Source organism: Chiloscyllium plagiosum, chromosome 2, assembly GCF_004010195.1.
Source record: "Chiloscyllium plagiosum isolate BGI_BamShark_2017 chromosome 2, ASM401019v2, whole genome shotgun sequence".
NCBI lineage: Eukaryota > Metazoa > Chordata > Chondrichthyes > Orectolobiformes > Hemiscylliidae > Chiloscyllium > Chiloscyllium plagiosum.
The window spans coordinates 64420928-64448063 of NC_057711.1; the positions used below are offsets into that span (position 1 = coordinate 64420928).

At 40.3% G+C, this 27136-nt stretch overlaps 1 protein-coding gene across 7 annotated transcripts in view; it reads left to right on the plus strand.

The window, feature by feature from the left end:
- The first annotated feature begins 5020 nt into the window (after positions 1-5020).
- LOC122560469 (AP-3 complex subunit sigma-1) overlaps positions 5021-27136 on the plus strand; it is an 84516-nt gene continuing 62400 nt past the window's right edge. For 4 of the 7 annotated variants that reach the window (XM_043711108.1, XM_043711140.1, XM_043711154.1 and 1 more), the window contains exons 1-3: positions 5621-5664; positions 11033-11096; positions 11831-11878. In XM_043711108.1, the coding sequence (XP_043567043.1) occupies positions 5636-5664; positions 11033-11096; positions 11831-11878 (141 nt within the window). In that variant the 5' untranslated portion in view covers positions 5621-5635. The other 3 variants (XM_043711115.1, XM_043711149.1, XM_043711125.1) reach the window with 3 other exon arrangements.

Consider the following 27136-nt stretch of genomic DNA (forward strand, 5'->3'; position numbering starts at 1 on the left):
TATTGCCTCCCTGGTGCCTAAGTCAAGGATATTCTGCAGAATATTCTGAAAGAGGAGAGTGACCAGTAAAACGTCGTTGCACATTCTGGTACCAATGACACAGGTAGAGAAAGGAATGATATTGTGCAGGGAAAATATAGAAAATTGTCGGGATGTGAAAAAGTAGGTCCTCGATGGTAATAATATCTGGATTACTCCCAGTGCCATGTGCTAGTGAGGGTAGGAATAGAAGGATAGGTCAGATGAATGCATGGCGAAGGAACTGATTTAAGGTGCAAGGATTCACATTTTTGGACCATCGGTTCTGGAGTAGAAGTGACCCGTATAAGAAGGATGTGTTGCACCTGAATTGGAAGAGGACCAATAGCTGGGTGAAGAGATTTGCTAGTTGTACTCAGTAAACTGTGTGTGTGTGTACACGCGCGCGACATAAGGGAATTTAAGGAGTCAAGGCAGGCAAGAGCGTGGCAGAGTACAAGCTAAGACTGATAAATTAAACTGAATTCATTTCAATGCAAGCAGCCTGACAGGTAAGGCAGATGAAGTTAAGGCATGGTTGGGAATTTGGGACTGGGATATCATAGCTATTTACAGAAACATGGCTCAGGGAAGGGAAGGACTGGCAGTTTAATGTTCTGGGAGTAGAGTAGTAAGAGGATGGATAGAAGGTTGGGGCACGGCAGGAGTGGGAGTGGCGTTTTTGGTTATGGATAACATTATGGTTGTAGTTAGGAAGGATATTTCTGGGAAAACGTCCAGTGAAGTTACATGGTTCGAACTGAGAAATAAGAAAGGAATGATAACCTTATTGGGATTGTACTGTAGACCCTGCACTAGTTAGTGTGAAATTGAGAAGAAACATATAAGGAGAGCTCAGATATCTGTAAGAATGATAGGTTTGTCATGGTAGGGGATTTTAACTTTCCAAACAGAGACTGGAACTGTCATAGTGTTAACAGTGTGGATGGAGAGAAATTTGTGAAGTGTGTACCAGAAATTAAAAATCACACAACACCAGGTTATAGTCCTATAACTTTATTTGGAAGCACTAGCTTTCGGAGCGCTAGTGTGTCTGCTAGTTGTGTGTCCAAATAAACCTGTTGGGCTATAACCTGGTGTTGTCTGATTTTTAATTTTGTACACCCCAGGCCAACACTGGCATCTCCAAATCATGTGTACAAGAAAACATTCTTATCAGGTGTGCCTACTAGAGAAGGAGCAAAACTGACCTTCTCTTGGAAAGGTGGATGGGATGGCTGTCAGTGGATGCGGCAGGTGCTGAGGAAGGAGATATGGCTATAATGGCAGGTTTGTTTTAGGATGCACGCAAAGAGCTTCAGAGAAGAGAAGATGACCAGGGGGTTGCAGTGGGAGAAAGACCCACTTCAATATTTGCGGAGGGAGGAGGAAAGCTTTTACAAGTTTGGTATCTGTGATACAGGCTTCGTAGTTTGGTTTTCAGCAACTTGGAGATAGTGAAAACTTCAGCAACTTGAGTTCGCACTAACTCCAAATTGCTGAAATATTTGAAGAAGTTTTACAAATCCCTCCGCAAAAGATCTCAGTGGGTCTCTCTCTCTCCCACTGCAACCCCCTGGTTATTTCTTTCATCCTGAAACTCTTCATAACTTTGGGGCTGGCTGGAATACAACAATTAATTTTATAAAGTGCCTTTGAAGTGATAAAACATTCCAAGAGACCCTACAAAAGCATTATGAACAAGATATGACAATGAGCCATATTGGGAAACATTAGGTCAGTTGACCAAATGTTTGTTCATAGAGGTTTTTTTTAAGGATTCTGTTAAAAGAGAAAAGTGACATAGACAGGGAAGAGGTGTAAGAAGAAATTCAGGAGCTTACCCCCTAGGCAACTAATGTTGTAATGTTGAAATTAGTTTTGAAACAATACAGGGGTGCTCAAGAGACCAGAGTCAGCTGAGCTCACATGTGGAGGTTAGAGGAGTTGACAAAAATTGGGAAAGAGACAAGCCAAAGAGAGATTTGAAAACCCTATTTGAAGGATGACAATTTTAAAATCACAGTGTTGCGTGACCAGGAGCCAATGTAAGCTAACAGACAAGAGATGATAAATGAAAATATCTTGGTACAAGTAGGAAGAGGCAGCAGGTAACCTCAAATAAAAGGAGCATACTGTGGATGCTGGAAATCTGAAATATGAAGAGACATCAGGCTCAGAGTGTTAACTCAATTTCTCTGTCCACAAATACAGCCAGATCTTCTGAATTTTTTCAGCACTTTTTGTTTTTATTTGGATGACCTCAAGTTAGCAATGGGTAGAATGCGGAAGGTAAAAACAAGGGCTGCAGATGCTGGAAACCAGAGTCTAGATTAGAGTGGTGCTGGAAAAACACAGCAGGTCAGGCAGTATCCGAGGAGCAGCAAAATCGACGTTTCGGGCAAAAGACCATCATCAGGAATGTGGAAGTCTAGACAGGAGTGCATTGGAATACAGATAGTCATAGAGATGTATAGCACGGAAACGGACCCTTCGGTCCAACCCATCCATGTCGACCAGATGTCCTAACCCAATCTAGTCCCACCTACCAGCACCCAGCTCGAAACCCTTCCTATTCATATAACCATCCAGATGCCTTTTAAATGTTGCAGTTATACTAGCCTCTTCCACTTCCGCTGGAAGCTCATTCCATACACATACCATCCTCTGCATGAAAATGTTGCACCTTGGGTCTCTTTTATAAGTTTCCTCTCTCACCCTAAACCTATGCCCTCTAGTTCTGGACTCCCCGACCCCAGGGAAAAGACTTTGTCTATTTATCCTATCCATGCCCCTCATGATTTTATTAACCTCTATAAGGTCACCCCTCAGCCTCCAACGCTCCAGGGAAAACAGCCCCAGACTGTTCAACCTCTCCTATAGCTCAAATCCTTCAACTCTGACAACATCCTGTAAACCTTTTCTGAACCCTTTCGAGTATCACAACATCCTTCCAATAGGAAGGAGACCAGAACTGCATGCAATATTTCAAAAGTGGCCTAACCAACCCTCTACTACAGCCACGTCTCCTTCCTCAGCATCTGCCTCATCCACCTATCGCCACCCCACCCACCTTTCCCCCAGCCCCATTTATTTCTCAGCCCCCTTCCCTCCCCCCCCATCCTAAAGAAAGATTCCAATTTGAAACATCGACTCCCCTTCTCCTCTAATGCTGGTTGACTTGTGCTTTTTCCAGCTCCACTCTTTATCACTGACTCTTCAGCATCTACAGTTCTCACACCTCCAAGTTGTTGAAAACCATACGCAAAGCCTCTACCAAGGATGCCAAACTTGAAGTTTTCCTTTTCCCTTTGTAGAGGTCTCAGTGGGTCTTTCTCCTACTGCAACCCCTGGTCAACTCCTCCGCTCTGAAGCTCTTTGACCACATACTAAAACAAACCCGCTACTACAGCCATGTCTCCTTCCTCAGCACCTGCCTCGTCCACGTACCACCACCCCTGCCACCTTCTCCCAGCCCAACCCCTCTCCTGGCATTTATTTCGCAACCCACTTCCCTTCCCTTCCTCTCCCCCAGTCCTGACGAATGATTCTGACCTGAAACATCTCCTCTGATGCTCATTGACTTGCTGTGCATTTTCCCAGCTCCGCTGTTTATCCACCCTGACTTTCCAGCGTCTGCAGTGCTCACTATCTCCAAATCCCAAGGAAGTGTTGCTGAACAAAGCGACCTAAGGGTGCAAGTACAGAGTTCCTTGGAAGTGAGGTAGACAGGGTGGTGGGGAAGGCACTTGGCACTCTTGCTTTCATTGGGCAATGCACTGAGTATAGGAGTTGCGAATTTGTGATAACACTTTTCAGGACATTGTTGAGGCCACTTTTAGAATACTGTGGGATATAAATGAATTAATGTTATTTCTGCAAGTATAAATTCTGATACAGAATGGGAATGAGAAAATACATATTCAGCAAAAAGAAAGCATGAGACATGAATACAGAACAATGGTGGATATATGGGCAAACAGGAAAGCATCTGTTTCCCCTCCTCAAGACACAGGAACAAACCCTAATCAAAGAGGTCAAAGTGGCCTCTGGATGGAAATAGATGCTGATAGAAGAAAAGATATGCCTAATCAATAACCTACGGTAGAATGACGTCAAACACCCTTATGGGAGTCAGAGATAAGAGTTTGTCACAGACAAGACAGGATAAACAGAAGTTGTGGGATAAGTCTTAAGGAAATGAGTGACGTAAGCGAAGCAGGGAACAAACAATGGAATAAGGAAAAATATGGGGATTCAAACTGTATAAATTTCGAGAGTTTGTTGGATTTGGTGTGCATTTTGTCATTACCTTACCTGATAATGAGACAAAGCACCCACCTATAGGTGTATAAATAAATGGCGGATTCAGATATTTGTCTCGGACTGAAATTATTAAAGTGAGTGAGCTTTTGTTTCTCACAAATACTGTCCTGAGATATCTATTCGGCGTGGACGAGTTGGACTGAAGACACATTCCGTACTGTATAACTCTTATGTATTGATGAAAAACAACTCTGGTCGGACATATTCCAGATGTCCACTTCGATCTCCACTCCACCCACAGTCATTGTGCAAAAGGAAGGCAATCATCCTGGAGTCCTGCCTGCCCAAAGCTTTTCATCGTGCCCTGATTTTGACTTTTGGAAATGTGATAATCCGACGGAATGTACTAATAAAACGGGTCAATGAAGGCCGTTAAGTATGTATTCGCTTTACTCAATGCGGTAGCAAATACCTACAGAAGACTGAAATCACAGAGATACCCTAATAAACTAGAAGTCTAGCGCCCACAACTGCAAAAATAAATCGCGTGAAATGCTTTTATTTGTTATCTTAAGCCAATACTAAAACGTCTTGAATTTACGATCTTTTTTTCAAAAAAACTTGCCATTCAGAAACTAAATCGGGTGTTCCTAAAGTTACCCCGAAAACCATTCATTAGGCGTTTCGAAAAAGCGCAACGATTTTCTGCTGCCTTTCCTGAACGGTGGCGGTTGCCGTCACCATGTAAGGGCTGGCAAATGGGGGAGTTTCCTGTGACGGACACTTCGTTTCGGATTCGATCCCACCCACCTCTGTACGTACGTACATGTTTCGGAGAAATTCCGCTTCGATTCCCACTGTCAGTAGGTGTTTCGGGAAGAGGGCAATCCAGTCGACATGATTAAAGCCATCCTGATATTTAACAACCACGGCAAGCCGCGACTCTCCAAGTTCTATGAGCGCTATGTGAGTATGAGGGAGAGAGGGCCGAGATCGCAGCGACCGTAGACCGTTAAACTGTCAACTTCCGCGTGCGATCCGTTGGGAGAGTGACCCCCCCCCCCCCCCAAAAAACCGGGCACGCGCTCCAGGCCACATTTCAAAGTAGCGCTCGCGCTAGGAGCAGACTGGCGTTATCATAGGGAAGTGGTCTGCTCAGAGTGAGTTTCTGTATAAGGCAATCACAGCGGTACAGTTCGTCCTCTGGGGCTCGCACAGTTTATTTTCAATTCCAGGATTGCCTCTTCATACCTGTGAAGTTAGTGTACAGATGCCACCAGACTTCATTTCAATGCGCTGCACCGAATATTCCAAAGTAGAGGTACGAGGAATGTTTCGAAGTGTCTCCTAAATGCTGTTCTTCAGGTTATCCTTCCTGATGTAAGTACCTGTAATTGCCAGATTGCAGCTTTCAGGTACGTCTTAGCAGACATCAGCTGCACGAAACACTTTAACGTACGAGCTCAAGAAAAACAAACATGTAAAGTGCAGCGAGGAAGAATAATAATACCAAAGGAACATGTGTTATCTAAAGGGCCGAAATAGCTTTGTGTTTATCGAAGGCATTAGTTTCCGAACTGCATATTGGAAAAGTATTATCCATTTAAATCCAATAGTGGCTACCCTGTGATGGTCGCTTTCCAATTAGAAGAGGAGCGACTGAGGGATAGGGCTCTGATATAATGATGCATCAGTAGTTAATGTTGAGTTTGTGATCGTCGGAGAGTTGGAACGGGATAGGCATTACATTGGTGGGTATAGAATTCTAGTATTCCCACCAAAAAAAAATCTAATGAGACCCTAATTACTATAGCAGATACTGCATTTATGTAGTACTAAAGTGCTTTGCAGCCAATAAGGTGTAGACTGTAACACAAACAAAAAGTGCTGGAGGATGGCATCATCTGTAGAGAAAATCAGAGTTAACTTTCCAGTCAGAACCTTTGTCAGAACTGATATGGTATCTGTTGCACTGAAGGACACTTAGCAGCCAGGTTGTAGACAGCAAGTTCCCACAAATAGTCATGCAATAATTCAGAAATTATGTTTTTGAATCTGTTGATATTGGCCAGGACACACAAGATCACTCCCTTGCTGCTCTTCAAAAAAAATGTCATGGAATTTTTTAAATATACCAGCTTAGAAAGCAGATCATTCTCAGTTTAACATTACCTCTTGACAGATGTGGTGTGTTAACTTATCCTTTGGAGAAGGAGCAGGAGTAAGCCATTTAGCCCCTTATTAGAACAGCACTGATAATCTACCTCAATATCTTTTTTTTTTACACACTATCCACATATCCATTGATGTAATTAGTATTGAAAAATCAACCAAATCTCTGTCTTGACTATATACAATTACTGAGTTTCCAAAGTCCACTAGGGCGGAGAACACCAAAGATTTGTCACTCTTGAATCAAGGAATTCTTTCTCATCTTCATGCTTTTCCCTTATCTTTAGTCTCTGTGCCTTGGTTTAGATCTGCAGGCCAGGGGAGACATCTGCAGGGAGAGGCTGAACAGGCTGGGGCTGTTTTCCCTGGAACGTCGGAGGCTGAGGGGTGACCTTATAGAGGTTTACAAAATTGAGAGGCATGGATAGGATAAGTAGACAAAGTCTTTTCCCCAAGGTCGGGGGAGTCCAGAACTAGAGGGCATAGATTTAGGGTGAGAAGGGAAAGATATAAAAGAAACCTAAGGGGCAACTTTTTCATGCAGAGGGTGGTATGTGTATGGAATGAGCTGCCAGAGGATGTGGTGGAGGCTGGTACAATTGCAACATTTTAAGAGGCATTTGGATGGGTATATGAATAGGAAGGGTTTGGAGGGATATGGGCCAGGTGCTGGCAGGTGGGACTAGATTGGGTTGGGATATCTGGTTGGCATGAACGGGTTACAACGAAGGGTCTGTTTCCATGCTGTACATCTCTATGACTTTATTCCTTTAAGAATTTTGCAAGATTCTATTAGATTCCCTCACATTCTTTGAAACTCTAGAGAATACAGGTCCAATGTCTTCGAGTCATAGAGTTGTACAGCATGGAAACAGACCCTTCAATCCAACTCATCCATGCCGACCAGATATCCCAAATTAATCTAGCCCCATTTGACAGCATTTGGCCCATATCTGTCTCAACCCTTCCTATTCATATACCCATGTCAATGACATTTAAATGTTGTAATTGTACAACTTCCACCACTTCCTCTGGCAACTTATTCCATACATGCTCCTCCCTCTGCATGAAAAAGTTACCCCTTAGGTCCCTTTTAAATCTTTCCCCTCTCACCTTAAACCTATGCCTTCTAGTTTTGGACTCCGCTATCATGAAGAAAAGATCTTGACTATTCACTCTATTTATGCCCCTTATGATTTTATAAACCCCTATAAGGTCATCCCTCAGCCTCTGACACTCCAGGGAAAATAGATCCAGCCTATTCAACCTCTCCCTGTAGCTCAAACCCTCCAACTTTGGCAACATCCTTGTAAATCTTTTCTGAACCCTTTCAAGTTTCACAACAACATTCCTATAGCGTGAAGACCAGAATTGCATGCGGTATAATAAAAGTGGCCTAATCAATGTCCTGTACAGCTGCAACATGACTTCCCAATTCTCATACTCAATGTACTGATCCATAAAGGCAAGCATGCGAAATGCTGCCTTTACTATCCTGTCTATCAATGACTCTACTTTCAAGGAACTATGAACCTGCAGTCCAAGGTCTCTTTGTTCAGCAACACTCCCCAGGACCTTACTATTAAATGATTAAATCCTGCCCTGATTTGCCTTTTCAAAATACAATTGCAAAATTCTTCAGATGCAGCAGATCTGGTATAAAATAAAGTACTCAAGGGTTTCAATAAATTGAGTAGCTCTTGTGGGGAAAGAATTGATGATGTTTCCAGTTCAATTTGACTCATTGGAAATTTCCTCTTTATGTCTGTACAGGCTAATCTCTTGCAATTAATGCTAATCTACCATTTGCTTTCTTAATTGAAGACTGTACCTGCTCATCAGTTTTCAGTTATTTATGAAGAAGGACACCTAGGTCTGTTTGGACACCAACACTTCACAGTTTCTCACCATTTAAGAAATATGATGCACCTTCTTCCTGCTGAAATGGATAACCTTGGACTTATCCACATTATATTCCATCAGCCATGTTCTTATCCATTCATTCTGCTTGCCCAAATCCCTTTGAAACACCCTTGCATCATTCTCACAACACATTCTCACCCAGTTTTGCATTGTCCACACTTGGACCCGACAAATAAGTCATTGATGTAGATTTTGAACAGCTTGAGTCCAATTGTTGATCCTTGCAGTATCCCTCTACTCAGAACCTGCCAACCTGAGAATGACCTATTTATTCCTACTGTTTCTCTCTGTTAAGCAATTCTCAATCCATGCCAGCATGAACCTGGAACCTTGTGATGTAGAGGGATAGTGTTACCAATTTAGCCCAGTTGAGACAATTTAGATAGGATAATGTGTATTTTGAGTGGTTCTTTGCAATTGTTGTTTTTGGTACTAACTCGTCTGCAGCAATAGCATCAATGTAATTTAGGTAAAAGGCATAAAAAGTTGTATCACAGTTCAGGTCTTGTACACCCAGTGTAATCAGCTTTTTAAAATTCAATTTAGTTTTTTTTTCTTGTTAATTATTAAGTTATATTTATTTATCAGTTCAAAATTGCTGTTTAATTTACTTGTTTCCACCGAAAGTTAAATTAATAGTCTTCAATATTAAATGTTTAAACTTGTAGGCACGCAATTCTTTTTGTCTACACAAGTCATTTCTGTTGACCATGTAAATTTTGACTTTTCATTTCCTCAAAGTTTTGATTACAGTATTTCATTTTTCACATTTTTGGATACAAATACATAGTGATTGAGATTTATTGTATAATTTAATTTTAGAGTATTATGGAAATTACATTTCAAATTATCAGTTTGAAGTTGGTATTGAAAAGTGATAGACAGTCACAGAACAATATGAATTACTGGACCACGGTAGCTCTAATAACTCACTGATATGATGTGCTATTTTCCCACTACAAACATTTCAAGTTTCATAATTTTTCATGTGATTCAATATGCTGCTTCTGACTATTAAAATTAACTAATTGCAATTATGAAGTCACAGAATGAGGCTACCTCTGGAGGTAGTATTTCATCTCGTACCCAAGTTCAGTTTAGGTGAGTTCTGGAAATTTCTGGTGGGCTTGGATCGGCGCAACATCGAGGGCCCAAGGGCCTGTACTGCGCTGTATTCTTCTATGTTCTATGTTCTATGTTCTATCTCGTACCCAAGTTCAGTTTAGGTGAGTTCTGGAAATTTCTTTTGCAACCTATAAGTTTTCACCCATTCATTCAATATATTCCTGTGGATTCAAGATTAGAGTGGTGCTAGAAAAGCATAGCAGGCCAGGCAGAATCCGAGGAGCAGGAAAAATTGATGTTTCAGGCAAAAGCCCTTTATCAAGAAGGGCTTTTTGCCCAAAACGTAAATTTTCCTGCTCCTCAGATGCTGCCTGACCTGCTGTGCTTTTCCAGCACCGTTGTTATCGCCGGCATCTGCAGATCCGCTTCCGCCTATATACTTGTGGATTAACAATTGCGAAATAAACATTGGCAATTATTTCCAAATTGCGCTGTACAGCTTGCTTCAATTTGGAGAGGGAACTTATGTGCATTGACACAAACTATACAGTGAGGACTGCAGATGCTGGAGATCAGAGCTGAAAATGTGTTGCTGGAAAAGCGCAGCAGGTCAGGCAGCATCCAAGGAGCAGGAGAATCGATGTTTCGGGCATGAGCCCTTCTTCCTGAAGAAGGGCTCATGCCCGAAACGTCGATTCTCCTGCTCCTTGGTTGCTGCCTGACCTGCTGCCCTTTTCCAGCAACACATTTTCAGCACACACTATACAGTATCAATTTCTGAGGCTTAGTCCCATATACTTGACTTTTAACTTTAGCCTAACCAGGGAATTCTGTGCAATACTTTCCTGTCTGTTGTCATTAAAGTGTTTATTTGGTTTCTGTGTTCATAGAAAATGTCTTTTTTTTATGCTCTGGGATTTTTCAGCTTGTGAAACAGTACTGCACAAAATAAAATGGTTTTCAAAGGTGTTGCAGTTGAATATATATGTATTCTCATGTGATCAGTTATTTTTTGTATCTATTCAATTGAATAGCTGTTAAGTTCTTTCTCAGTTGAGAAAAGCAGTAATTCTAACTTTGTCTGAAACATCAATTATTTAAGAATTGGTTTACACTGTCATAAATAGTTGAATTCTCTGTTAAAATGTCTGTACTTGCATTCATTGTTCAGATTGCAAAATATTATTTCATTTTGTTCCAACAATTCAATGCAATTTGTTTATACTGGACTATAATTAGATTAGATTATTAGATTAGATTAGATTACATATATAAGAGAGATTTCAGAGCCACTAGGATCTGTTCGATTTGTATACATTGATGTTCTGACCATAATGCTAGAAATAGTATTTAAAAAATGCAAAGAATAATATACATTTGCATATTGAGCAATACCAGTAAGTTTAGAGATCTTCATTAGGACTTAATTACCATACCAATATCAATATTTGCGTGCACACCTGAATAAATGTTGCATTTTCTGAAGTGCCTGCCAATGGAATAAGACTTTAAAACTAAAGACCTATTCAATGGATGTTAAATATCTTTTTAAGTAATTGCTTGTAAGCTTTTCTTTTGTGTGTTAAAGGGTCCTGAGCTTTGCTCGCGAAGTCAGCATTTGTTGTCCATCCCTAATTACTCTGGAGGTGATGGTAAGCCATCTTGAACTACTGCTGCTCATGTGGTGTTTATACATCTACAGTTTCGGGATTTTGAGCCAGTGATAAAAGAACTGCAATCTACTTCTAAGTCAGGCTGCTAAGTGACTTGTAGACAAATTTGTAGATGATGGTATTCACATATATTTCCTGCACTTGGTGGAGAATCGAGGTTCCGGATGTTGTGTCAAAAAACCTTGGCAAGTTGTGCACCTTGTAGATGATATGAACCACAGTTATCACATGTTGGTAAAAATGAAAGTTTCAGGTGTTTGATGGAGAGTCAGTCATTTGGACCACTTTGGCAGAGATGATAAACTTTTCTTTTACTTTAAATGCGCCTTCACTCACACCTAGGCATATGTCAAAAATTGCATAATATTCCTGACTTTGTGCATTGTAGATTGTTGGCTTGCTTTTGACTTGCTGTTGTAGCTCCATTATTAATGGAGCTAGTCCAGTCAAATTTTTGTTTAGTGATGACTCTCCTGTTGTTTCAGCGGTCCAGTAATAGAAATTACATTGAATGACAAAAGGATGTGATTCAACTTTCCACTCTGAAATTTTAATTACCTGACCTTTTTTATAGAACAAGTGGAATGCCCACTTCCAGCCCAACCCTGGATGTTTCCCAGGTCCTATTACATGAGGCACAGACTGTACAGAGTTGTGAATGGAGCCAAACCTCTCAATTATCAATAAATACTCTTGATTTTGATCTTTGTTAGGGGGAAGTTATTTCTGAAGCAGCTGAAGACAGTTGGATGGATATATCGGTAAGAAATTCAAGTAGTAGGATCTCAACTGAAGCAGCCACAACTATTTTCCTGTTGTGTTAGCTACCACTCCAGAGAGGCTCATTCCCTGTGATTCACATTGCTTTCAATTTTACGACAGTTCTTTGTCACATCTGAGTCTACCTTGTTTCATTCTCTTTGCCATGTTTACAGCAGACTCTTTTGACTCTTGAATTCATATCCATAATCTTTGTTTGCACTATGAGTTGTAATGTGGCTTGGAGCAGTGTGGTCCTGTTAGAATGTAAACCTAACATTGGTGAATATGTAAGCGCTGCTTGATAACACACTCAATAAGCTTTCATCACTTTGATTTAAAATGATGACAAGGTAATTGGCTGGATTGGATTTTTCCTGCTTTTTGTGGACAGGACACGCAGAGGCAATTTTTCACTTTATCATATTGATATTTTTTCTGGCTGTACTTGTTTAGCTTGGCTAGAGGCACATCTCATTTTGGAGCATAAAGTTTAAGCATATAGCCAAAATGTTGTCAGGGATTATAGACATTACTGTATCCACGTATCACTTGGTGGGAATCAAATTGGCTGAAGTCTGTTGTCTATAATGCTGGACATTTTAGCATGTGGCTGTGATGGATCATCTACTTGGCCTTCCTAATTGTAGATGGTTGCAAATGCTTCAGGTTTTTTTACATTACCTTGAAGGATTTTCAAATTGTTTGAGAGTGGGAATGCTCATGAATGCTTCAAATCATTTTAATTGTTCGTCACCATTCACAACTATCAGTGTCCAGAATGCAGAACTTGATGATTTGTTGATTGTGGGATTTCGTACCTGTGTATAGCATGCTGCTTCAGCTTTTGTCCTCATGCATGTAGTGAAATGCCTGTACAGGAGTAGTATAAACTTAGTTCTCGTATGTTAACTTTACTTCTCTTTCCCTACTTTGCTCACTTTATATTATATTGGCCTTGACTTTGACTTATTTCTGTTACTTCTCAGTTAATCCCTTTTTCAAAAAATAAATTTTCTAAAGTTGTGAACCAATCAAACAACCACTTCCCTGTCTTGTCACTATTTGATTTTCTAGGACTTGATGAAAGGCAAATGTTGAGAACAAACATTGGAAAAGCTGACATGATCTCATCTTCAAACCGTCACAGATATGCTTGCTCTTTTTTAAAAAAAAAAGCACATGATCAATTTCTTTAAGATACAGTGTAGTCCTGCCTTGACAGTTAAGGTGCTCTCCATCATACAGTATGCCAGAATTAACACCCTAAATTGGTCAGATTCACAACGATCTCACAGCTCAAAATTGGATACTCAAAGTCATACAGATGTACAGCGCAGAAACAGACTGTTCAGTCCAACTTGTCCATGCCGACCAGATATTCCAACCCAATCTAGTCTCACCTGCCTGCACTAGGCCTATATCCGTCCAAACCCTCCCAAACTATTCATATACCCACCCAGATGCCATTTGAATGTTGCAATTATACTAGCTTCCACTACTTCCTCTGGCAGCTCTTTCCATACATGTACCACCTTCTGCATGAAAAAGTTGTCCCTTAGGTCTCTTTTATATCTTTCTCCTCTCAACCTAGCCTATGCCGTCTAGTTCTAGACTCCCCAACCCCAGGGAGAAGACTTTGTCTATTTATCCTATCCGTGCCCCTCATGATTTTACAAATCTCTATAAGGTCACCCCTCAGCCTACGACGCTTCATCCATAGCCTATTCAACCTCTCCCTATAGCTCAAATCCTCCAACTCTGGCAACATCCTTGTAAATCCTTTCTGAATCCTTTCAAGTTTCACAACATCTTTCAGATAGGAAAGAGACTAGAATTGCGCACGATATTCCAACTGTGGCCTAACCAATGTCCTGTACAACTGCAACATGACCTCCCAACTCCTGTACTCAATATTCTGACCAATAAAGGAAAGCATACCAAATGCCTCCTTCACTATCCTGCGACTCCACTTTCAAGGAGCTATGAACCTGCACTCCAAGGTCTCTTTGTTCAACAGCACTCTCCAGGACCTTACCATGAATTGTATAAGTCCTATTAAAACTTGCTTTCCCAAAATGCAATACCTTGTATTTATCTAAATTAAACTCCATCTGCCCACTGGCCCATCTGATCAAGATCCCATTGTAATCTGAGGTAACCTTCTTCACTGTCCACTACACCTCCAGTTTTGGTTCATCTGCAAACTTACTAACTGTACCTCTTATGCTCACATCCAAAACATTTATGTAAATGATGAAAAGTAGAGGACCCAGCACCAATTCTGGTGGCACTCCACTGGTCACAGGCCTCCAGTCTGAAAAACAACCCCCCACCACCCTGTGTTTTCTACCTTTTGAGCCAGTTCTGTATCCAAATGGCTAGTTCTCCGTGTATTCCAATGAGATTTATCAATTTACCTTTATACAGATTACATGTAGAAGTGTTGAGGAATCAAAGCAATATGATAGAAGACAATTCTGCTGTAATGTGCAGTCATATGATCTGGCATATTCATCACTCTTGTGTAATTCTGAAATCTGAAAAGCCCAATTTTTTTATGCCCAATGGTACTCTCTCCAAAACAATTGTGCTTCTGTATAATTTGGAATTATGAGTGATTGAATATGCCAGACCATATGACTGCACATTACAGCAGAATTGTCTTCTATCATATTGCTTTGATTCCTCAAACACTTCGAGTATCCAGTTTTGAGCTGTTACATGGGTTCTGATTCTGACCAATTTAGCATGTTGATTCTGGCGCACCATGTGATGGAGGGCAACTTCACTGTCAAGGCAGGACTATACTGTATATTAAAGAAAATTGTGCTGAAATTGCTCATGTCCTTTTTAAGGGCAGGTGTATCTGATGGTTTGAAGATGAGATCATTTCAGCTTTTCCCGTGTTTGTTCTCAACATTTGCCATTCATTGAAGCTGCAACTGCCCTTCAGGATTCAGGGGGCTGCTGGTCTGAGATACAGAAAATCGAGCAGTGACAAGACAGGGAAGTGGTTCACAATGTTAGAAAGTGTACTTTTGGAAGAAGGGGTTAACTGAGAAGCAACAGAAATAAGTGAAAGGCAAGGCAACATAATATAAGTGAGCAATGGAGGGAAAGGGAAGTAAAGTTAACATAAGAGAAGTAAGTTTATACTGCTCCTATACAGGCTTTTTTTTAGAAAAAGGGAGTGACTAAGGAATTTAAGGGAAGACATGACAGTAGAGCTCACACCAGTGATATGTTCCTTCTCTACTTGTAGCAAATCATGGAAGCTTCAGTTGTCCCTGGTGACTACATGAACAGGTAGTGTGTCTAGCCGTAAAGGCTGATCGAACATAGTATGTATTGGTAGCAATGGCATAGGTAGAAAAAGGGATGTGGTTCTGCAAGCAGAGTTTAGGGAGCTAGGAAATTAAGTTATTTCTGGGTTGCTTCTGGTGCCAGTGGGGCAATCTGTGTTAGGGCCTTTGTTGTTTCTGGTGTATATAAACGACTTAGACTTGAATCTAGGATGATTGATCAGTAAGTTCACAATGAAATGAAAACTGCTGGGGTGGTCACAGCTAGAGTATTGTGCAGTTCTGGAATTTGCATTAAAGGAGGGATCACATTGCCCTGGAAAGGATATAGTGGAGATTTACCAGAATATTGCCTTGTGTGAAGAGCTTTTGTTACAAAGAAAGTTTGGATGGACTAGGGTTGTTTTTTTGGAGCAGAGAAGACTAAGCAGGGAAGAATGTAATTGAGATGTATAAAATTATGAGAGGCATAGATAGGGTAGACAGGAAAGAACTTTTCGTTTAGATTGGATTCCTTATAGTGTGGAAACAAGCCATTCGGCCCAACAAGTCCACACCGACCCTCTGAAGAGTAACCCACACAGACCCATCTCCCTTTGACTAATGCACCTAACACCGTGGGCAATTTAGCATGGTCAATCCACGTGACCTGCACATCAACTGCAGCACCCGGAGGAAACCCATGCAGACATGGGGAGAATGTGCAAACTCCACACAGACAGTCGCCCAAGGCTGGAGTCAAACCTGGGTCCCTGGCGCTGTGAATCTGTAGTGCTAAGTTTGGTGGCGAGATCAATGACCAGGGGTGTAGACTTGAGATAAGGGCAACAGGTTTAGAGGAATGAGAGGAAATACCTTTTCACTCAGAGGGTGGTGGAACTGGAACCCGCTCCCTCTAAGAGTCGTAGAGACAGAAAACCTCATGACTTTTTTTTAGTTATGCACTGCGATTTCAAGGCATATGTGGCTAATGGCCAAGTGTTAGAAAGTGGAATTAAAATAATTGTTTTCGTTGTTTTGAAGGGTGCAGTCTCCGTTGTCTGAAAGGCATTTTTTGTGCTGTAGATCTCTGTGACTCTGAATAAGAACAGTTAATTTTCTTCCCTAAAGAGCAGGAGTGAACCACAAGGTTTGGTAAAACTGTGGTTTAATGGTCTTGGTACTAAGCCCAGCATTTTATTCCAGATTTATTGAATTAGCTGAATTTGAATTTCTCAGCTGTGGTGCTCAGGTTTGAACTTTTCCAGCTCTCTGAAATACGTACTGGTACAGTAACATAACCATGCTACCATACCTTGCCGGTAAAGAATTATAGCTACAGTTGACAGTATAAAGTAAGACAGTTAGTTGTGTGAAACACTTGAGACATTCTAACATTTTAAGGAATTCTTGAGGCAAGGATACAATTACAAATATAAATACATTTTATTTTGAAAGAAGATGTTGCTTTTGAAGCGATATTTCAGCAATGCTCTGGGTCATTCAAATTGAACTCTGTCACAGAAATGGAGAGTAATGTTTACTGTGATTGGTTACAGATGGATTCATTGTAATGATAGTGGTGGAAAGAATGTTTGGTGAATTAAAGGCCAAATGCAAGGACCCTATTGCACAACATTGAAGTATTGGCGTTTGTCTCTTTTTAGTTTCTGCTTATGAATCTACTAAATAAACCCAGCAACAGCATTTGTGTAATAAAAAGTCTTTGTGCTTTCTGTTTTGAATTTATATTCCTGTCTCTAAATATAATTGACGAAGTTAAAAATCACACAACACCAAGTTATAGTCCAAAAGGTTTAATTGGAAGCACACTAGGAGCTCCTAGCGACGCTCCTTCATCAGGTGATTGTGGAGGGCTCGATCGTAACACAGAATTTATAGCAAAAATTTGCAGTGTGATGTAACTGAAATTATACATTGAAGAATTGATTGTCTGTTAAGCCTTTCATCTGTTAGAATACAGTGATAGTTTCTCCGAATCAATATAATTGACAGTTGTTTTAATAAGTAATAAAATGTTAGTATTTTAACCAAATAAGTAGATTACTGAGCCATACCTTGCTGTTTGTAGATTATACAGCACAACTTGCACAGAGTAACCTTAACTTGACACTACAACGTATAATGCATGTTTACACTCCATGCAGTAAATTTCTTTGTATGGAAACTCTGGCTGAAATTTACTCTAGTAATGACAGTGAAACTCAGTGTTTGCTGTCATCATTCTCTGAAATTGCACATGCAGGATTAAATATGGGAATCCAATGTTTCTATCAATGATTCAGTGCTCACTGGGTGTGCTGTTGAATGTCAAGCTGTCTGCAGACTGCAATCAACTAGAAATCACTGAACTAATGAAAGTATACCTTTTCAAATTTAATTAAGTTTTACCATGTTTTCTTTAAAAACATGAACTGTTAGCTTTCGTAAAGTGAGGTCCAACGGTCTCTAGTGTATGTCCATATTTTAAAATTTGTTTTTGTGTAGTCCAGTAAGAGCACTGGACTACACAAAAACAAATTTTAAAATATGGACATAAATTTCTCCAAGATTAAACTTTTTAAAAATTAACTTTATTGTTTTTTCAGTTTCAATATTAATCATTTATGTTGTCTGTTAATATTTGTACATTCTGGATTGCTATATCTGAAATTCCTTCAACAAAATTGGCTGGTTGCTGTGTTTGATGGCATCATAGTTGCTGTATGTTTGGCAATCCTATGACTTGATGCCAGATTAAAACTGACAGGATGTGTGCAACCTTTTCAGGTTGATGGCGAGTGACATAGATTTGCCACTGATTACGACTCTGGCCTTCAATCTTGAGTAATTTAGGGTGTGTTCTGTCCACTTAAATTTGTCAGATATGTTAATATAGAACCGAATAGTAGATTTTGATAGCAAAGGAGATCAATTGGCCTCTGGTGATTTTTAGCTCAATAATTTTAAAGTGATCTATTGCAATCTTTCAGTTGTAATATCTCCTGTGGCTCAATGTTACATTTTGTTTGATACTGCTGTTATGAGGCACCTTCAAACATTAAAAATGCGGTATAAATGCAAGTTGTTGTTTTACATGTTTATCTCCTTCCTTTAAAAGTCGAATCCCCACTGCCTAATGAATCCATGTGCCAAAAATTCAGTGCTTAGAGAATTTTTTTAACATCAAGGGAATGATGGCATGGATTGTGTTGAGTGTGCTGTGGACAATATTGTGATAAACATATGGGTTTCTAAATATGTGTCATTGATATTCTACTGTTCCTACCAATTAGTCTCCTGAAAGTTGCTTTCTCTTTTCTTTACATTGTTCTTCTTCCCTTCAGAGGCGTGGCTGAGATTAGGTATGTGATGTTTGTGCAGGCATTTGGAAGTAGAGTGAGGCCTTAGGTGTAACTCTTAGGTAGGTTCAGGAATTTGTTTTGACAGATTTACTTTGTAAATTGTGGTGTTTTCATGGTTGAGTTATGGAATAGGCAATTTCACCATGTAACTTGCTGGAAGTGTAGCTGAGGGTGGCAGTGGGACATTTGAGATCTTTGGAAATTACAGGCTTAATGGAATAGAACAACTAATTTAAGGGTTGGGAGTGAAACATTATGCCAAAATCAAATTAGCGACATATTGACAAAAAGAAATGAAAATTGGCGTGAGAGTGAGGAAAAGATTAAAATCAAAGTAAGGAAAAATAGTTGTCGCTTTAAAAATCTCTTTGCTATTTTTGCATGCAGTAAATCGTACTCAATGCTTTAAGCTGTTATCTTTCTGAACCAGGAAGATAAATCTCTTGATGTAGTATTAATTAAATAGCAATTGTCTCGAATTGGTGTTTATAGCTCACAGAACAAGTTTAATGAGAATTAATGCACTAATTCAGCAAGTTGCTTAAAATTGCATCCCAACTTGGGGGAGGAAAGTGCTGGCTGATTTGCACAATAATAATAGATTTGGCAATCTAAATTATCATGCAGTCATGCATCAGAAGAGATCTGCGACACAAGAACGTGTGTTTGCCATTTAGTCATCAACAGGTTTATTCTTACTGCATTGGAATGAAAACAAACTGGTAAATACATTGTTTTTATAAAGAAATCTAGCAACTGGAAATCTGAAACAAAAGAACACACTGTTCGAAATATAGTAGACCAGTCAGCACCTCTGGATAGGCATTATTTCATCTATGGATCCAATGCAGGTGTGTGCAAAAATAATAGATATGAGAAGACCAATTGATATGAGAAGTCCATCTAGCCTGCCCCATATACGACACACAATTTCCTGGTATTACAACAATGTAATTTACTGAGTCAGGGAAAATAAGTCATTTAGGATTGTGCTTGTCAGGAAACTGGGGCAAAGCAATTCTCAGTGTGGGTGAGACAACACCAAACAGATGTAGTTCATTTGAGCAGCCCAGTAAATATAGATGATCAAAGTAGAGTCATAGGGTTGGACAGGACAGAAACAGATTCTTTGGTTCAACTTGACTAGATATCCTAAATGAATCTAGTCTCATTTGTCAGCATTTGGCCCATATCCCTCCAAATCCTATTCATATACTCATCCAGATGTCTTTTAAATGTTGTAATTGTGCAAGCCACCACCACTTCCTCTGGTAGCTCATTCCATACATGAACCACTGTCTGAAAATGTTTCCTTGAAGATCCCTTTTAAATCTTTCTCCTCTCACTTTAAAACTATGCCCTCTAGATATGGATTCCCCTAGCGTGGGGAAAAGGTCTTGTCTCTTCACCCATCCGTGCCATTCATATTTTTATAATCCTTTATAAGGTCATGCCTCAGCCTCTTATGCTCTAGGTAAAACAGCTCCAGCCTATTCAGCCTCTCCCTATAGCTCAAGCCCTCCAACCCCAGCAACATCCTTGTAAATCTTTTCTGCACCCTTTCAAGTTTAACAACATATTTCATGTAGTAGGGAAACCAGAATTGCACACAGTGTTCCAAAAGTGGCTTAACCAATGTCCTTTAAGTGTGTACAAGAAAATTTTCTGATTCAATATGTGGATGTACCTACCAGAGAAGGTGCAAAGCTTGACCTGCTCTTGGGAAATAAGGCAGGGCAGCTGACTGAAGTGTCAGTGGGGGAACACTTTAGGGTCAGCAACCATAATTCTATTAGTTTTAAAATAGTGATGGAAAAGGATAGACCAGATCTAAAGTTGAAGTTCTAAATTGGAGGAAGGTTAATTTTGATGGCATTAGGCAAGAACTTTCAAAAGCTGATTGGGGGCAGATGTTCACAGGTAAAGAGACGACTGGAAAATGGGAAGCCTTCAGAAATGAGATAATGAGAGTCCAGAGACAGTATATTCCTGTCAGGGCGAAAGGAAAGGCTGATGGGTATATGGAATGCTGGATGACTAAAGAAATTGAGGGTTTGGTTAAGAAAAAGAAAGAAGCATATGTCAGGTATAGAGAAGATAGATCAAATGAATCCGTACAAGAATATAAAGGCAGTAGAAGTATACTTAAGAGGGAAATCAGGAGGGCAAAAAGGGGACATGAGATAGCTTTGGCAAGTAGAATTAAGGAGAATCCAAAGGGCTTTTACAAGTACATTAGGGACAAAAGGGTAACTAGGGCAAGAATAGGGCACATCAAAGATCAGCAAGGTGGCCTTTGTGTGGAGCCACAGGAAATGGGGGAGATATTAAACGAGTATTTTTGCATCAGTGTTTACTGTGGAAAAGGACATAGAAGATATAGAATGTAGGGAAATAGATGATGACATCCTGAAAAATATCCATATTACAGAGGAGGAAGTGCTGGATGTCTTGAAATGCATAAAAGTGGATAAATCCCCAGGATCTGATCAGGTGTACCCTCAAACTCTGTGGGAAGCTAGGGAAGTGATTGCTGGGCCCCTTCCTGAGATATTTGTATCATTGATAGTCACAGGTGAGGTGCTGGAAGACTGGAGGTTGGCTAACGTGGTGCCACTGTTTAAGAAGGATGATAAGGACAGGCCAGGGAACTATAGACCAGTGAGCCTGATGTTGGTGGGCAAGTTGTTGGAGGAAATCCTGAGGGACAGGATGTATATGTATTTGGAAAGGCAAGGACTGATTCGGGATCGTCAACATGGCTTTGTGCGTGGAAAATCATGTCTCTCAAACTTGACTGAGTTTTTTGAGGAAGTAACAAAGAAGATTGATGAGGGCAGAGTGGTAGACATGATCTATATGGACTTCAGTAAGATGTTTGACAAGGTTCCCCATGGAAGACTGATTAGCAAGGTCATATCTCATGGAATACAGGGAGAGCTAGCCATTTGGATACAGAACTGGCTCAAAGGTAGAAGACAGAGGTTGGTGGTGGAGGGTTATTTTTTAGATGGAGGCCTGTGACCAGTGGAGTGGCACAAGGATCGGTGCTGGGCCCACTACTTTTTGTAATTTATATACATGATTTGGATGTGAGCATAAGAGGTACAGTTTATAAGTTTGCAGATGGCGCCAAAATTGGAAGTGCAGTGGACAGTGAGGAAGGTTAACTCCGATTACAACAAGGTCAGATGAGCTGAGAGGTGGCAGCTGGAATTTAATTTAGATAAATGTGAGGTGCTGCATTTTGGCAAAGCAAATCTTAGAAGGACTTATACACTTAATGGTAAGGTCCTGGGGAGGGTTGCTGAACAAAGAGACCTTGGAGTGCAGGTTCATAGCTCCTTGAAAGTGGAGTCGTAGGTAGACAGGATAGTGAAGAAGGCGTTTGGTATACTTTCCTTTATTGGTCAGAGTATTGAGTACAGGTGTTGGGAGGTCATGTTGCAGCTGTACAGGACATTGGTTAGGCCACCTTTGGAATATTGCATGCAAATCTGGTCTCCTTTCTATCGGAAAGATGTTGTGAAACTTGAAAGGGTTCAGAAAAGATTTACAAGGGTGTTGTCATGGTTGGAGAATTAGAGCTATAGGGAGAAGTTGAATGGGCTGGGGCTGTTTTCCTTGGGAGCATCGGAGGCTGAGGGATGACCTTCTAGAGGTTTACAAAATTATGAGGGGCATGGATAGGGTAAATAGGCAAAGTCTTTTGCCTGGGGTGGGGGAGTCCAGAACTAGAGGGCATAAGTTTAAGGTGAAAGGGGAAAGATATAAAAGAGACCTGAGAAGCAACATTTTCACACAGGGTGGTACATGTATGGAATGAGCTGCCAAGGCAGTGGTGGAGGCTGGTACAATTGCAACATTTAAGAAGCATTTGGATGGATATGTGAATAGGAAGGGTTTAGAGGGATATGGGCCAGGTGCTGGCAGGTAGGACCATATTGGTTTGGGATATCTGGTCAGCATGGACAAATTGGACCAAAAGGTCTGTTTTCGTGCTATACATCTCTATGACTCTGTGACTCTCTGACACGCAAACTCCTGGGTGCATTGATAGAAGATAGTCCCTTCTTCACTATCCTGTCTACCTGTGACTTCATGGGACTATGAACTTGTGCCCCAAAGTCGCTTTGTTTGACAGCACTCCCAGGATGCCACTGTTAAGTGTATAGGTCCTGCCTTGATTTGGCTTACCAAAATGGAACACACGTTTATTTAAATTAAACTCCATCTGTGACTCATTGGTCCATCTGATCGAGGTCCTGTTGTACTGTGACATAACCTCCTTCAGTGTCTACTACACCACCTAATTTGGTGTCATCTGCAAACTTACTAATTATTCCTCCTATATTCATATCCATTTATATAAATGACAGAAAGCAGTGGATCCAGCACCGACCCTTGCGGCACACTAGTGGTCAGAGGCCTCTAGTCGGAAAAACAATTCTCCATCATCCTCTGTGATTACAGAGCATTATTTCTGTGAAACTAAGCTGGTAATATGGAATGTACCTGTGCTGCAGGTCGTAAATAACACATTTACAGGTTTAAAATTGCAAAACACCAGGTTATAGTCCAACAGGTTTATTTGGAAGTGCTAGCTTTCGGAGTGCCACTCCTTCATCAGGTGATTGTGGAGAATAAGACCAAACAAAGATCCTCCTTTTCTTATGCCTGATGTTGTATTTTTCTCAAGTTTTTCTTCTATTTCTTCCTAAGCTCAGGGACGGCATACCTTTGATATGGAATCCACTTATAGCTGTCTTCACACTAATTTCGTTATAGTGCTGACTGCTCAACTTCATGTCTAGGTCCTAACAGTATATGTCCTCAGTACTGTCCTCTCTCCTTTAAAGTTGTAGCTTTTACACATCCCCTCTTTCAAAACAAAGCCCTCTTGACTTTGATTGAAAACCCATCTCCAAATTGCCTTTTCCCTCAAAGTATTGTTGCTCTTAGAGTCATAGAGATGTACAGCATGGAAACAGATCTTGCAGTCCAACTTGTCCATGTCGACTAGATATCCTAAATAAATCTAGTTCCATTTGCCACCACTTGGCTCATATCCTTCTGAACCCTTCATATTTACATACCCATCCAGATGTCTTTTGAATGTTGTAGTTGTACCAGCCTCCACCACTTCCTCTGGCAACTCATTTCATACACGCACCACCCTCTACATGAAAAAGTTGCCCCTTCTGTCCCTTTTATATCTTTCCCTTCTCACTTTAAATCTGTGTCCTTTAGTTCTGGACTCCCTCATCCCAGGGAAAAGACCTTGTCCATTCACACCATCTGTGCTCTTCATGATTTTATAAACCTCTATAAGGTTACCCCTCTGCCTCTTACGTTCTAGGGAAAACAGCTCCAGCCTATTCAGCTTCTCCCTATAGTTCAAACCCTGCAACACTGGAAACTGTCATTTAAATCTTTTCTGAACCCTTTCAAGTTTCACAACATCCTTCCTATTGTCTCTTCTTCCAACTCCTCAAATGCATGCCCACCTTTCAAGAATTCCATGTTTGGATCCTCTAATCAGGTTTAAACTCCTGTGTCAGTAAAGTTTTGAAAATTTCAAATCTTATCAAGGTTGCAGATTATATCTTTGCTATTTTGCAGCCTTTGGTAAGGTTCACTACATAGTTTTCTTCCGAAGTGTCTCTTCTAGTGTCTGACAGGATGAGGTGGGCCAGTCATTTAAAGCTGGTGGGAAGAAATATTTCTTCATACTAAGGTTTGTAAATTCTTTAAATTCTCCACCACAGAGGGTATTGCTACATCATGGTTGAATATGTCTAAAGCTTGCAGAGAGACATTTTTAGTCTTTCAGGTAATCAAGTGATATCGTAAATTCGGTGAAAAGAATTGAAATTGAAAATCCGATATGAATGTGTTGAATAGTGAGTAGACTCAATTGGCCACATAGTCAACTCTTGGCACTTCTTGTGGTGTTGTGACTATTTTCCATTCTTACCTATTTAGCCAGATAATCAGCGGTAATGTCTTAAATTTGATGTTGATTGTGTTGTATGAGTGTCATTGCCACAGACCATCATGTTGTATGAGGCTTCCTGTATTTTTGCTCACCAGCAGGTAGCTTTGCTGCCACCATCTTTCTCAGTAGGGATCTAAAAGGTATGCTTGGTCCGGTATGGTCGGGGAAAGCCACTGGCCTTAAACAGGATAGCTTATTGCATATTAGCAACTAAGTACAAATTAAACCAATATGATTGACATTGTTATAGAGAGAAGATATAGGTCTTACTCCTTCAAGATCTTAAACAGTTCTCTCAAGTCCATCTGGCCCCTATAATGGGTAATGGTTGAAGCATTCCTCAGCGTTAATCTTTCAATTCTTACATCCTTTGCAAGATGTACTTGTTTCCTTCAAGGATCTGTTCTTGGCCCCCTCCAATTTCTTTGTCTCCATGCTGTCTCTTAGCAATGTCTTCTGAAAATGCGGTATTAGGTGATTTTCCTCTGCTCTATCTCCATCCTGCTTTTCTTTCCACTATTATTAAATTATGAGACTGCTTATCCAATGTCCAGTGCTAAATGAGCAGAAATTTTATTATCCAATTAGATATTCAGGAAACTGAAATCGTTGATTTTGGTTTCTAGAATCTGTTCTTTAGCCATCCCTCTTCCTCATCATCTGAAATGTTGGCACCGGGTTGGCTAGAGTCATAAAGGTCTACAGCACAGAAAAAGGCCCTTCAGCCTATCAAGTCTGTGCCAGTCAAAAACAACCACCTATCTCTTCTAATCCCATTTTTCAGCACTTGGTGCATAGCTGTGTATACCTTGGCATCGCAACTGTACATCTGATCTTCTTTAATGTTATAAAGGTCTCTACCTCTACTAAGATGACATATAAATGCAGATTATGTCAAGACTGTTTTGGAGCTGTAAACAGTGAGCTGAGAGCTGAAGGTATCTTTTGGAGTGTCAGTAGCAGCCTGCTTTGAAAAAAATATTGAATATTGTTAATGAGGCCAGGCCTAGAAATTAATTGCAAATTGGTTTTTGTTCAAAGTACTCAATAGAAGTTCAAATAGACGTTTGAATATTAACTGGGGCCTCTTGGAGTTATGGTGCCAATCAGTCTAACAAAGTGAATGAAAAAGGAAACAAAGAAAAACTAAAGCTTGAACTAATTTTTCAACTGTGTTTAAGTCAGAAGAATTGTGCCTGTGAAAGATACAAGATGGAGGTCTGATTGCTCCTTGGTTATCCTCTCATTATTAACTGATTGAAAGTTCAGAAAATTGTGTCTCAGTTGTAAGTATTGTGAATATGAGCCTCCTAAAAGTTGGTTGCATGTATTGGTAGCTTAAGGAAACCAATCAATATACAATCCTAAGTGCCTGAGAGATTACAGATCATGGAATCTACTTAAGCGGACTGGCCAGTTGCATCGCATTTACCTTTCTTTTGATTTTTCCCTTAACTATGTCTCGCTGGCTATCACTGTGTCAGTTGGGGCTAGAATCAAAGAAGGTTATGTATAAATCACTGCCATTAGTCAGATTACCAATTCTGAAGAATGGTCGTTGGACTCAATACTAACTCTACTTTGTCTCCACAGATGCTGCTAGATCTGCTGAGTTTTGCTGGTGATTTCTGTTTTTGTTTCTGATTAGATTATCTTGTTGCTTAACTTTTCTCTCTTTTAAAACTACTGTATTCTTAATAAATTGTTAAATCTTGTTAAGATATGAACCTGGAATTAAGGGCTACGGGGAGAATGCGGGTAAGTGGAGTTGAAATGCCCATCAGCCATGATTGAATGGCGGCGTGGACTCGATGGGCCAAATGGCCTTACTTCCGCTCCTATGTCTTATGGTCTTATGGTATCAGTTATTCACAAAGTCTGTACTGGTTATTCAAAAAGTCTGGTTAAGAACCATTGGGGACAATTTTGAGGGTCATTGAGTATTTTAATGTTATGATATTGCAAATACAGGGATAGGGAGACTAATTTGATTTGACTGTCTATTTTGTGTCATAACAATTGTCTATTCCAGCTAAATAGTGGCAATAGCATGCTATAGGCTGGTTTTGAAATCACTTAGCTCTGTCTATCAGATCAAAACTTTGCAGTCTTGCCACATTCACAATTTGTGGTAGATAGCTAGCAAGTTAAAATTGTGGAGGTACCACAGACATTTCCATCCTCAATGATGACAGAGCACAACCAGGGATGCAAAAGATGGGGCTGAACCATTCATAGCCATCACAGCCAGAAATTGGAGCAAATATTTTATCTTGACCACCCCCTTCTCCACCATTCTCAATTTCCTGAGGTTCCACCATTATGGATGCTGATTTTTTTTTTTCAGATTAGATTCCCTACAGTGTGGAATTGAACTTATTTTATTTATTCTGTGATATTAAGAAAAGTGTGTGCGCCCTGACAACATCTCAACTGTGGTACTGAAGCTCCAGAACTAGCCATAACCCTTGGCAAGCTGCTCCAGTATAGCTACAATACAGACAACTATTTGAAAAAGTAGACAGTTTCAATATCTGGCCTATTACAAAAGTCAGGGCAAATTCAATCCCATCAGAAATTTCTGCTCAACCATCCATAAAATATCATTGAACC